Source organism: Ovis aries, chromosome 3 (genome assembly GCF_016772045.2).
Source record: "Ovis aries strain OAR_USU_Benz2616 breed Rambouillet chromosome 3, ARS-UI_Ramb_v3.0, whole genome shotgun sequence".
Lineage (NCBI taxonomy): Eukaryota > Metazoa > Chordata > Mammalia > Artiodactyla > Bovidae > Ovis > Ovis aries.
This window is the reverse complement of record NC_056056.1, coordinates 101,614,344-101,628,367: the sequence shown is the minus strand read 5'-3', so window position 1 is coordinate 101,628,367 and position 14,024 is coordinate 101,614,344. Positions and strand designations below refer to the sequence as shown.

At 39.9% G+C, this 14,024-nt stretch overlaps 1 protein-coding gene across 9 annotated transcripts in view; it reads right to left on the bottom strand.

Annotated features, from left to right (window-relative positions):
• AFF3 (ALF transcription elongation factor 3) overlaps window positions 1-14,024 on the bottom strand; it is a 628,609-nt gene that overhangs the window by 192,144 nt on the left and 422,441 nt on the right. For all 9 annotated transcript variants that reach the window (XM_060412422.1, XM_042246414.2, XM_042246415.2 and 6 more), the window contains one exon: window positions 11,782-11,818. In XM_060412422.1, the coding sequence (XP_060268405.1) occupies window positions 11,782-11,818 (37 nt within the window). The remainder of the gene's footprint in view (window positions 1-11,781; window positions 11,819-14,024) is intronic.

Here is a 14,024-nt window from a genome sequence, read left to right as displayed (position 1 = left end):
TCAGGTTTATGCCCTGTACCAAACCCCTTTTTGACACGTAGGCTCAGGAATGACCTCCTAAATCACATGATGAACACATTGCAAAGATGCTGTCCAAGCTTCTTTTTTCCTTATAGGAAATGAAACAGTTGTGAGAGAAAGAAGACCATTCTATATGGCCCACACACCTATCTCAGACGTGACTGTGCTAATGAGTGCCCACATAGTGCTTGGAGCGCCCATGAAGGGCAGCCACCTTGTAAAAAAGTCACAACACCTGTTTTAACTGCCTCAGCAGCAAACACTGATCAGACAGAGCCCCCAAACATAGGACATCATGGTGAAGTAAAAGTAGAGACAGCAAATTAATAGACTTTTAAGCTCATATTTCCATATCATATTTTGTCTTCCAGGCCAGACCTGTTGTGAAATCATTGAAAGACAGGCAAGACCTTGTCAGCTACTTTCTTGCTAGACAATAACCTAATTTAGTAGTTTCCAGAATTACTTTCCAATAAGTAACCACAATGCCTGCCAGAATCCCCAAATACAGAGTTACCTAAGACAGGTAAAGACAACTGGCTGCCGCTGTGGTTCAGGTATGTCCGACTCTTTGTGACCCCCATAGACTGCAGCCCACCAGACTCCTCTGTCCTTATCAAGACTGCTCACTGAAACATCAACAACCTCAGATATGCAGATGATACCAGTTTAGTGACAGAAAGTGAAGAGGAACCGAAGAGCCTCTGGATGAGGATAAAAGAGGAGAGTGAAAAAGCTGGCTTAAAACCCAACGTGAGAAAGACAACTAGACGGAGGTTTGATTTTTCTTAAACACAGTGACTTTTCCCCCTTTCATTTGGAGAAACTGGTTATGTTTCCTGGTCTGCAGCCACCAGAAGTCACCCCACATCTCATCATCATCAGGAACGTAAACAGCAGGCCAACCATAAACATTTCTGAACAACTTATGTCAAAAAAAAAATCAATACGCCTTACGAAGACATTATTTGGATGCTTGAATAAATATGTTTTACCTTGATCAGCACTGCTGCCAGATAACCCGCGGGCTGGGGGACAGAGGCCTTACTGCACCTGGGGTCTGGGGGCTGCGGGGAGGGCTGGATCAGTGCAGGCGCAAAGCTGCAGCTGATTACCTCTGCTCTTAGCAGCACTTATGTTGTGGCAACGGGGAAAACAGAACAGATTCTGGCAAACAGGAAGGACGCAACAGGGCCAAATGAGGCATTTGTGAACAGTCTGGGAGTGAATGCTCTCAGCTGATCATGAATTAACCTTTCTGGGGGAAAAGCGAGCTCAGGATAAGGTCAGGAATTAAAACTATGTCTGTTCATCAGAAAGAACTAAACACAAAATTCTCCCCAAATATCTGGAAATTTTAGGTGATGCAATTTCTGAAGTTAACTTGAAATGTCTGAGTGTACAAGCCAGGAAGAATCATAGGCTCTTTATCAGGACCCAAGGGAAAAATGATGAATGTAAGCCAGAAAAAGTGCTCAGGAAGAGACTTTCCAGTTGGGTGCTCAGGAGATGTTTCCTTGCTACCACCAAACAGGACTACTGGGGGTCGTTCTGACTATTTCAGCTGATTTCACAGTAGATTCCACATTGCTGTCCTTTGGAAGGGACCTGAATTGATCTTTTGAGGAAATATAATTACAGATAGGAAGAGAGAAAAAATGAGCCATAGAAAGAAAAATTATATATGTAAATAGATATGTACATGTATATCTATATTATTTGTGTTTTTTCTTTTTAAATTTCTTTTTAACTTTTTATTTTATGTTGGAGTATAGTTGATTAACAATGTTGGGTTAGTTTCAGGTGTATAGCAATTATACAGATACATATATCTGAAGCTGAAACTCTGGCCACCTGATGAGAAGAGCTGACTCATTGGAAAAGACCCGGATGCTGGGAAAGATTGAGGGCAGGAAGAGAAGTGAGTGACAGAGGATGAGATGCTTGGATAGCATCACCAACTCAACAGACATGAATTTGAGCAAACTCTGGGAGACCGTGAAGGACAGGGAAGCCTGGCATGCTGCAGTCCATGGTATGACAAAGAGTCGAACATGACTTAGCGAGTGAAAAACAGCATTCTTTTCCAGATTCTTTTCCTGTTTAGGTTGTTACATAATGTTGAGTATAGAGTTCCCTGTGCTGTACAGCAGGCTCTTGCTGGTTATCTGTTTTAAATATAGCAATGTGTCCATGTTCATCTCACATGTGTTCTTTCAGCTTGACACTCTGTATTTGTCTCCCTGAGCCTTCCACAGGACCAAGCACATATACACACTCAGTATATGTCTGCTGTCTGGTGACCTTTCATTACCGCAGAATCCCACGCGATAGTGGGAGAGAGGAGAATGGCGTATGTGCACGTTCCGCTGAGAAGGATACAGACTTTGACGTATGAAAGTTTTGAGGCTCCAATAGGCCACTTAAAAAGTTACAGTAGCTACATGTTTAATCCAATAAATGTACCAAGGACTTATATAGTGTGTACTCTGTCTGGAAAGATAGATAATGTCTAATTTAACTGAAAATGACTGCACTACTGGAGTACCACTGCACTCTACGTAAGTGGTACTATGAAAAGGAAATCAAAGTAGACCTGGGCTGCATTCTGCTGGGAAGGAACCTGATGCTATACTACAGCATTTCTTTACAGTAAAAGTAATCTGTGTTCATGGTAACAACCATTATGCTAAATAATACACATTTTTAGAGAAATTAACTTCAGAGATACATAATAATTTCTAATATGAAAAATGAGAGGAGATATTTAATACACTTATATGACCACTTTCCTTCTTACAACTGTTGCCAGTTCTTTAACTATTTTTCATGTCTGCGCTGTGCTTAGTCGCTCAGTCATGCCTGACTCTTTGTGACCCCATGGACTGTAACCCACCAGGCTCCTCTGTCCATGGGGATTCTCCAGGCAAGAATACTGGAGTGGATTGCCATGACCTCCTCCAGGGGATCTTCTCAACCCAGGGATCAAACCCAGGTCTCCTGTATTGAAGCCCTTTTAATGTCTAGTGGGTATTTTAACTTTAAATAAATTTAATCCTCTATTTTTTGATTAATCAACTTCTGACAGTACCTTTTCTTTTATACTATGTGAAGTGAAGAAGCCCCCCCCATTTATTCTTCCCTCCTGCTCTCCCCTCCCTCTATCACATCCTACTCTGCACAGCCATACCTTTCTTCTTGCATAGTCGAGATTTAAAATATTTATACTGTGTTCAGTAATTATTGAGCCATCTCATTAATATTAATCTAATTAATAATTTAATTTTGGGAAGTGCCTATAGGCCAATGAGAAAAATTATATATGAATAATGGAATTTATAATATTGTAGCAATATAAATATTAATCTCTAAGAAACAGTAGAAAGACTGGACCTGTGCAGAGGGACTGTCACTAAACTTGGTTCCCAGCATTTACGTCAAATGGATTTTCATTCTTACATCTCACTGTGGCATAGATTAATTTGTCTCAGACAAAGGCTATCTTTTTTCTAAAAAGAAGTTCAATAGAGCATGCATGTAATGTGTGTAAAAATGTGTGTGTGTATGTATATATATATATATATATATATATATATAGGCTTCCCAGGTGGTGCTAGTGGTAAAGAACAAACCTGCCAATGCAGGAGACACAAGAGACGGATCCCTGGGCTGGCAAGATCCCCTGGAGGAGGGCATGGCAACCCACTCCAGTATTCCTGCCTGGGAAATCCCATGGACAGAGGAGCCTGGTGGGCTACAGTCCATAGAGTTGCAAGGAGTCAGACACAACTGAAGCGACTGAACACACACACACACACACACACACACACACACACACACACACACATTTTTTAAAAAGTAAATCAGGTTAATTGTGAAAACACCTTGCAAGCCGAGAAATGGGACACTGACAATAAATAGCCCAGAATCCTCTTAGGCCTGAGTCCTATTGAGTTCCAGTTAGCGAGTAATGGAATCTTGTGTTAATCTTCCAACTCTTCTTGATAGTTTTGGTTGTCCTGTATTTATCTGTAAACAAAATAGTCTTCAGTTTGTCCTGATTTTAAACTTCACGTGAATGGACTTGTACTGTATGCATTCTTCTGGAGCTTACTTCTGTCGCTCAATGGTATGATTTTTAGACTCGGCCAACATGATGCACCTAGCTTCGGTTCATTCATCCTACTGCTGTGCAGCATCCCCTTATTTAGTTCAGTTCAGTCACTCAGTCGTGTCCGACTCTTTGCGACCCCATGGACTGCAGCACGCCAGGCTTCCCTGTCCATCACCAACTCCTGGAGCTTGCTCAAACTCATGTCCATCGAGTTGGTGACGCCATCCAACCATCTGATCCTCTGTCATCCCCTTCTCCTCCTGCCTTCAATCTTTCCCAGCATCAGGGTCTTTTCCAGTGAGTCAGTTCTTCACATCAGGTGGCCAAAGTATTGGAGTTTCAACTTCAGCACTAGTCCTTCCAATGAATATTTGGGACATCCTTTAGGATGTACTGGTTGGATCTCCTTGCAGTCCAAGGGACCCTCAAGAGTCTTCTCCAACACCACAGTTCAAAAGCATCAATAAAAACCTGCTATTTTCCTTTATTTGACACTTTCTTTTGGTGTTTTATTTAAGAAATACATCAGAAAGATGTTCTCTATACCCTTTTGAAAGTGTATAATTTTACTTGTCCCATTTAGGTCTTTCATAAATACCTGGAATAGTTTCTGTATGTGATGTGAGGTAGGAGTTAACTTCCTTTTTCTCCCTGTAGATTACCAGCTATTTGGGCACCATCTATTAAGAAGCCCATTCTTTCTCCATTGATCTGCATTGTTAGTTCTGACATGAATCTGGTTTTCATACATCTGTGGGTCTGTTTCCCCTATACTGTTTCACTGCCCAATTTGTCTATTATTATCTTCATTACTTAGTTTTGGTGTTGTTTAGTCGCCAAGTCGTGTCCTACTCTTTGCAAGCCCATGGACTGCAGCACGCCAGGCCTCCCTGTCCCTTACCATCTTATTACTTAGTCAAAATAGTCATTCATTCATTCATAATATTGGTAACAAGCCTTCAGCCTCGCTCTTCTTCAAGAGTATGAGCTATGCATTTTTGGCTCTCTGTAATATCAAATAAATGTGAGAATCAACCTTGTCAGTTTCCACATACAGAAAAATGAAGTTATAATTTCATTGTCTCCTGGTTCCCACAGCTGCTGTCAAAAGTCAACTGGAAGTTTAACTGTTGCTTCCTTATTAAACGGTATTTTAAGAATTTTTCTTTATTTATGTGGTTTGCAGTTTAACTATTATGTGTCTAGTGTGGACTTATTTTTCTTTAACTTGCTTAATATTCATTGGATTTCTTGAATCTGCAAGGTAGAGTCTTTCAATTGTGGAAAAATTTCAGCCATCATCTCCTTTAACATTCCCTCTCTTACCTTATCTTTTTCTGGAATTCTAGTTAAATATATGTTAGACCTTCTTGCTTTATATCCCAGGTTTTTAAACATCCTTTCTCGACTGCAGTCTAGGTAATTTCTTAAGTTCAATTTCCTGATTCATTACTTTTTCTTCACCTATATCTAAACTACAGTTAAACCTAAGCAAATAAATTTTAATTTCTGTAGAGGTTCTGATTAGTACACTTTCAAATACTTTTGCTACCATATTTTCAATTTTCTCATTTTTGAAAATTAACATAAACATTCTTATTTTATGTTCTGAGCTTGGTTATTCCAGTATCTGAAGTCCTTGGAGGTCTCTTTAATTCTTGGCTGTCTGTTGTTTTTCTTTGCTTTTGTTCAAGGTCTCTTGTTTTATTGTATATAAATATTTTTGATAATAAGTGCTCATTTCCCTAGGGATTCTCATTCTTTTATTATTTGTTCTTCTCTATTTTCTTTGTTTTCCTTTTGTGGTATATTCTAAATAGCCAGATTTGATCTTTCTGTAATGACTAATCTTTATGTGCTGTAATTTCCTTTCATTTTTTTTTTTATTGCTTTTGCTTTATATTAGGAAAAAAATGTTTTCAACCTTATATTCTAGACTTCAGCTATTATCCATCATTTCTATTAAGTTTAAAAATTTTGTCAACTTTATCTTTGATTCTCAAGTACTCATTTGATCTATAACTGCTTCTTTTTCATACCAATCTGTTCTTTTTATTTGATGCAAATAATTTCAATTGCTTCTGAAGACTGCAGTCACATTTGAAAATTTTTTCTTCTGTTTCTTGAATTAAGTAGATTTCCTCTGGGTCAGTGTTTTTCTTTGTTGCTCATGGTTATGTATTCACCTTTTTGAATGTGAATTCAAACTGGTTAAAAAGTACTGGTGTGGATTTTCTGTATTAGTATATTGATCTATCTTGCTAACATGTTTCCCTTGTAGGGAGAGGCTGATTTACAGCTTTTTCTAAGTGGACAGAGTATGTTAATTAGAGTTCAGGAGAGAAGAACTCTCAAGACAAGCTGGGAGTCCTGACTGTCCTCTGAACCCCCAGCAAAAATAGGAAGTAGTTTAGTCTGGGTGTACAGCATTTTGGTTTATTTCCCTCTTGAGAAAAACTGATTTTTCTTCCACCAACCTTAGATGTTGGAGAGGAGTCTTGAGAATCCCTTGGACTGCAAGGAGATCAAACCAGTCAATCCTAAAGGAAATCAGTCCCGAATATTCATTGGAAGAACTGATGCTGAAGCTGAAACTCCAATACTTTGGCCACCTGATGTGAAGAACTGACTCATTTGAAAAGACCCTGATGCTGGGCAAGATTGAAGGCGGGAGGAGAAGGGGACGGCAGAGGATGAGATGGTTGGATGGTGTCAGCTACTTGATGGACATGAGTTTGAGCAAGCTCCAGGAGCTGGTGATGGACAAGGAAGCCTGGAGTGCTGCAGTCCATGGGGTCGCAAAGAGTCAGACACGACTGAGCGACTGAACTGAACTGAACTGAACCATAGATGTGTGTTTTTAAGGTTTGGTATTATCTCAGAATCTACTCTGCTTCTCTCTTACGTGCATGTATGTGCCTGTGCTTAGTCACTCAGTTGTGACCAACTTTTTGTGACCCTACGAACTCTAGCCTGCCAGACGACTCTGTCTATGGGATTCTCCAGGCAAGAATACTGGGGTGGATTGCCATGCCCTCCTCCAGGGGATCTTCCCAACCCAGGGATCAAACCTAGGTCTCCTGCATTGCAGGTGGATTCTTTACTGTCTGCGCAGGCAGATTCTTTATTGTCTGAGCCACCAGGGAAGCCTAAGAATCCCTTCTCCAGGGGATCTTCCTGACCCAGGAATTGAACCAGAGGCTCCTGCATTGCAGGCAGATTCTTTACCAGCTGAGCTACCAAGAAAGTCCCTCTCTCTTAGGTACCAGCTCCCAGCTAGAAGTTCTAGATAACTCTTAATTTTCTTGGCAAATGTTACTTTTTTTTTTTTTTTTTTGGTACGTTGGTTTCTGGGGGAGGAAAACCACACTGAAAGCTCCATATGAAAACCTGCCAAGATGGGAGTGGAGGCGTAAAGGCTGGAAGAACAGCCATGTTCCCATCACTGTCTACAGTCCACACCTCTTCTCTGTTGGGGTTGAGAGGGAATTCAGTCTCTCCTGGAGTGAGCTCTGAAGGACATTCCCACCACCACTATGGCTTGTTTCTGTTTGTTTCATTATTTTCTTTTTTCTGAGCCATCACCTTCCCTGCCCAGGATTATCTAACAGCACAGTCCCATCCACTCTCCATTTTCCAGAAACTCAGCTGAATTTCTGGTTTGCTAATGAAATTCTTTCCTGTTTTCAGGGCTATTATGGATTTCCTTCCTTCACTGCTGCTTTTGGTTATTTTAATGCAGATTCAGAAGGAGGGAAAGAAGTGCTTATGCTCTGTCTGACACAAGAATGGGACATTCTCACACCTTTAAGAAACTATAAACATGCATCACCTATTTTAATGTTTAAGTTTCTCAACACTTAATAAGCTGCCATTTTATAATATTAAATTAATTGGTAATCAGCAGTCAAGGCTATGGTTTTCCTGTGGTCATGTATGGATGTGAGAGTTGGACTGTAAAGAAGGCTGAGTGCTGAAGAATTGATGCTTTTGAACTGTGGTGTTGGAGAAGACTCTTGAGAGTCCCTTGGACTGCAAGGAGAACCAACCAGTCCATTCTGAAGGAGATCAGCCCTGGGTGTTCTTTGGAAGGAATGATGCTAAAGCTGAAACTCCAGTACTTTGGCCACCTCATGCAAAGAGTTGACTCATTGGAAAAGACTGTGATGCTGGGAGGGATTGGGGGCAGGAGGAGAAGGGGACGACAGAGGATGAGATGGCTGGATGGCATCACTGACTCGATGGACGTGAGTCTGAGTGAACTCCGGGAGCTGGTGATGGACAGGGAGGCCTGGCATGCTGCAATTCATGGGGTCGCAAAGAGTTGGACACGACTGAGTGACTGCACTGAACTGAACTGAAGCTTGCTAAAGCAGCTCTCTTTTAAAAGATTTGGATTAAAAAATAATTTTCTGTTTAATTTATACACTCTCTTCTCTTAGTATCTACATAACATAGTTTTCTAACTTCAAAAATAAAAAAGCACTGACCTAGAGTGGGGAAGATCAGTCCATCAACATACATTTTGTTTCTCTGAAATTCAGTGTTTTCCTCTTTTCTACATACCTAGTGGAGTCATGATTCCCCAAACTGTAATTATTCCAAACTAAATGCAAGAAACAGCACAGGAGATGCTGGTAGGACCCACTCTGTAAAGTTTCCAGGGTGCTATAATCGACAGAGGACACTCTGATTTTTATTTTTTTCCATTATGATTTCTTACGGGATTTTTAATATAGTTCCCTGTGCTATCCAGTAGGATCTTGTTGTTTGTCTATTTTATATACGTAATTGTATCTGCTAACCCCAACTTCTAATTTGTTCCCCCACTTTCCCCTTTGGTAACCGTAAGTTTGCTTTCTGTCTCTGTAACTGTGGCTCCGTTTTGTAAATGCGTTCATTTGTGTCACAGTTTATATCTACCCATGAGTGATATCATGGTCTCTCTCCTCTGCCTGACTTACGTCACTCAGCATGACAGTCTCTAGGTTCGCCCACGTTGCTGCAAATGGCATTATTTCATTCTGCTAGGTAGTCAGAAGAGGGAAAAGGAATCCAAAACGGCGGTGGCTAGAAGACAATGAAGAGAAAAGCCCGCGAAAATAGAACAAAGGAAGGTCCAAGGACCAGAGTGAGGACCTCAGGTGAAACAATCAATACTCCTGGCTGGCCCAATTTACACAGGACAGACCCAGGAAAACAAAAAAAACAAAAAAACAAAAACAACACGTATAAAAAGAGGAGCCAAAGCCAGCTTGCTCTCTCTCTCCCGCGCGCTGAGGCGCTCTTCTCTTCGTGTCTTTGGATCAACGTGCCCTGATGCCTTGAAGATGGATTTTCCTGCCATCTTCTAAATAAAATAGAGCTGTAACACTGAACTGTAACACTGATTTGTCTAAGAACTATAACACGGTCCGTTCGAGACCTGAGAGCTATAATACAGTCTATCCAAGACCCGAAAGCTATGACACGCCGAGGGGGCTTTCATGTCCATCACTCCGAATCTTTGTTGTGATGAGACAAAAACCAAGGAGCATACACTCGCCTGACAATTATTATTATTATTATTTTTTTGCTGCATAGCATTCCATTTTGGGTGTGTGTGTATGCACACACTTGTATACACAAACATACCACATCACTGATTTTTAAATAATAATATTATCTTTTGTTTTTAATGGGAGAAGCTTTATTTGGAAAAAAAAAAAAAAACACAAAACCCTTACCCCTAGAAAAGAGAAAGTCAATGACAAATATCCTTAGATGATGAACTGCCAGAATGTGGTTTATGCCATATCATGTAGGTGCCACTCACAATTCCAAAGAAGGTAGGCATGCTTACATTATCTCAATGGTAGGATCAGCAAGAAAATGTCATGCCGTGCCAAAAAAAATAGGCCAGATGCAAACAAGAATCTTGGACAGGAATTTAATCTCACACGGAAAGGATGGAAGCAACCTTTTTGGGGTCAAGTTTATGGGACGGAAAGCCTATTGTCTTTGGGACAGAGATCCCTGAATTCAAATCCTGTCACCTTTTTTAAGCCATGTGACCATGGTCTAGGTATTAACTGCAGAATCTCATTTTCATCCTGTGCAGAATGGGGCTGCAATGCCCACTTCACACAGCTACTATGGGGATTAAATGAAAGAGCGGACATAAAGAAGAGCCTGAACACAGACGGGACTGAACAGCTATTTCCTTTGTTCTTCTTTATGTCAAAGACTCCAAGCTGAGAGGAAGTACATTTATTCTATTATATCTATTATCTCCTCCCTTTACCCTGAGCTGTTTAAGTTGAAATGGAAAGAAATGGTGAGCAAAGCAAAGGCAATTCTTCTGTATGCTCTTGTCTTTGGCATATGATGCCGATGCCTGCACACCTCATGAACTTAACCATGCATCTCCTGATTCCTTTCCTTACTATTATACTTATTAATTTCTATAGATTTCAAGTCCCTTGGAATTTCACCTCTTCCCTGGTGTTTGTGCTCACAGCACATTCCAACAGAGGGTGGGATAATTAATGAGATTGCCTACGCACTATTACGCCATCATCCCCCTCCCCTGACCTTCCTCTAGCTGTGCACTAAAAGTCTAGGGCTTTCTAATGCATTTGTCCCGATGTCTTTTCTCCATAATCTTTCTGCCCTCACAGATGCTCAGTGGGTGAGCCCCAGACACATCTACTGGCTCAGAGTGATTTTCACGTTCAAACATAGCCTTGAAATTTGCAAGCAATGCTCTTTAGCCAACTGGCTGGTCAAGAGACGAACAAAGCCCAGTCTCTGTGGGTGTGATTACATGACATGGATGGGGTGGCTTATGCATTTTTAATGCTCAAGAAAATATTAATACCAATTAGCACTGCTGAAGAAGAGAATTAAAACAATACTTCATGGAATGATATTCTCTGTTTGATGATGAAGCCCCAGTGTTTTATTATACACTGGGTTCAACAACGAAATTCCTTCTAGGACACTTTAGTCTGTTTCTCCCCAGAAGAGGGCATGGTTTCTTCATGGATTCTGAGAACATTTATCATGAGATATTCTGATTGTTCTCTTTGCCCACCTATTTTCTTTTAATTTAGGTAACTCATTAGTTGCCTTTAAAAATATCTTCCCCTCATACACACCAGAGGCCAACTGTAAGAAAGGATGGTATTACTTCCTCCTAGGGCTACTCTGAAATTCACCATTTTATACTGTGGCCCCAAGTAAAAAGTGTTAGTCGCTCAGTCGTTTCCAACTCTTTGCGACCCCATGGACTGTAGCCCACCAGGCTCCTCTGTCCATGGAATTCTGCAGGCAAGAATACTTGAGTAGGTTGCCATTCCCTTCTCCAAGGGATCTTCCTGACCCAGGGATCGAACCTGGGTCTCTTGTATTGCAGGCAGCTTCTTTACCATCTGAGCCACCAGGGAAGTCATATTTTGTCCCTACTTCCTTTGAATAAAGATAGAACATTCAAGGTCACGATGTACCTTGTCCATGTGGGCAGCACTTTAACAAATGGCCCTCGTATTCCCCACTTGATTTTGTCTTAGTGAAGTTCTTTTAAACCTACTGTATATTGCATGCATCCCCAGTCTTCACCCACTTCCACCCCTACATATGAAGCTACAGAAAGAAGCATTTCTTACTTGGATTATTGTGTCCAGAGGAGGCAAGCTGAGAGTCCTAAAATAAAACAAGAATTAGCAATTAATTTTCTTATTTTTTTCATTAGACTTTGTTCTTCATTTTACTAACATTTTAATATTGATTATGTATTGAAACAATACTATTTTGTTTATATGAGATTATAAAAATTACATGATAAAATTATTTTCACATCTTTATTCTTACAGTTTCAATGTAGCTACTATGAAATAAAAAATTATATGTGTTCATATTATATATCTGCTGGACAGCACTGCTTTTGAGGAATAACAGAATGACTGGATATCTAATGGAAAAAAATAACCCTGACCTTTATATGAATTAATCTTAAAATCACTCTAATTAAATCATAGATCCAAGCATAAATACCCAAACTATAAGAGGTCTAGAAAAGTAATCTTTTTATTTTGACTTTCAAAATGAGATATATTATCGGTCGCTCAGAACCTAATCACTGATCATAGTCTCTACCAGCTACCATAAGGAGAAACATTTTCGTGTTCCTTAAGCAGTTCTGGTATACAGCTCACAATCACTTCTATGTTGTATTGTGGACTTCTTGTTTTGCTCACTGAAGTGAAATTCCTGTAACATAAAATTTACCACTTTAACCTGAACAGTTCAGTGGCATTTCGTACAGTCCCCATGTACTAAACCACCACCTCTAATTGCAAAATATTTCTACCATTCCAAAGTCAAATTCCTTCCCCATTTCCCCATCTCCTCAGTACTTGGTAACCACCAGTCTATATCCCGTCTTTATGGCTTCTCCTATTCTGGGTATTTCATATTAATAGAATGATACAGTATGTCACCTTTTTTGTCTGGCTTCTTTCATTTAACATAATGTTTCAGAGGTTCACCCATGCCATAGCGTATGTCAATGTTTCATTCCTTTTATGGCTGAATAATCCTCCATTATACATGTACACACACACACACACACACACACACACACACACACACCAGTCTGTTTATCCATTCATCTGTTACTGGACGCGTGGGCTGCTCCCACCTTTTGACAGTTGTGAGCAGTGCTGCTACAAACACACGTGCACGTGTACTTTTTGAACCCTTCTTCAATCCTTTGAGTATACATCTAGGAGTGGAGTTGAGGGTCATATGCTAATTCTACATTAAACTTTCTGAACAACCACCAGACTTTTCCACAGTGGCTGAAACGCTTTGAGTTTCTACCAGCAATGTATGAGAGTTTCAATTTCTCCACATCCTCACCAAAGCTTGCTATTTTCTTTTAATCAAAAAAATTTATTATAGGCATCTAAGTGGGTATGTAGTAGTTTCTCATTGTGGTTTTGACTTGCATTTCCCTAATGACTATGATGCTGAACATCTTTTCATATGTTTTTTGGCCATTTGTATACCTCTTTGGATAAACGTGTATTCAAATACTTTGTCCATTTTCTTGTTTTCAATAGTATCAAAATTATCTTTATTTTTTCACTGAAGTATAGTTGATTTACAATATTGTATTAGTTTCTGGTGCACAGAAAATGATTCAGTTATATACACACACACACACACACATATTCTTTTTTATATTACACTGTCCATTTTTCAATCGGGTTGTTTGCCTTTTTGTTGTTGAGTTAAAAGAGTACTTCATATATTCTGGATACCAGACTTTTATTATATAAGTGATCTGCAAATATTTCCTCTTATTCTGTCAGTTGTCTTTTCACTTTATTGATAATGTCCTTTAACACACACAAGTTTTTAATTTTTAGTTTGACTTTCAAAATGAGATATATTATCGGTCGTTCAGAACCTAATCACTGATCATAATCCAATAAGTCCAATTTATCTATTTTTTTCTTTTGTTACCCGTGCTTTGGGGGTCATATCTGAGACTCCACCGTTAAATCCAAGGTTGGAAATACTAAGCTCTGTTTCTTCTGTGAAGTTCATGGCTCTAGTTCTTATATTTGGGATCTATGTATTACTGACTTTTAATCTAACCCCTCACTCTCACCACCCTTTCTGTGGATGAGGCTGGCAACCATCCCAGTGGGACATTCCACTGAGCAACTGCTGTCACTCTCGCGTTGGTGGACAGGAGAGTATTATAGCTTTCCACACACCTGGAATGGCAGAAAGCCAGGACTGTGCAGTATTTGAATTCAGTTACTGATCAGGTAAATAGTGATTGAACCTGATTTTATTTCCACTAAAGTGAAATGCTAAATTCTGTTTTGGGAATTCA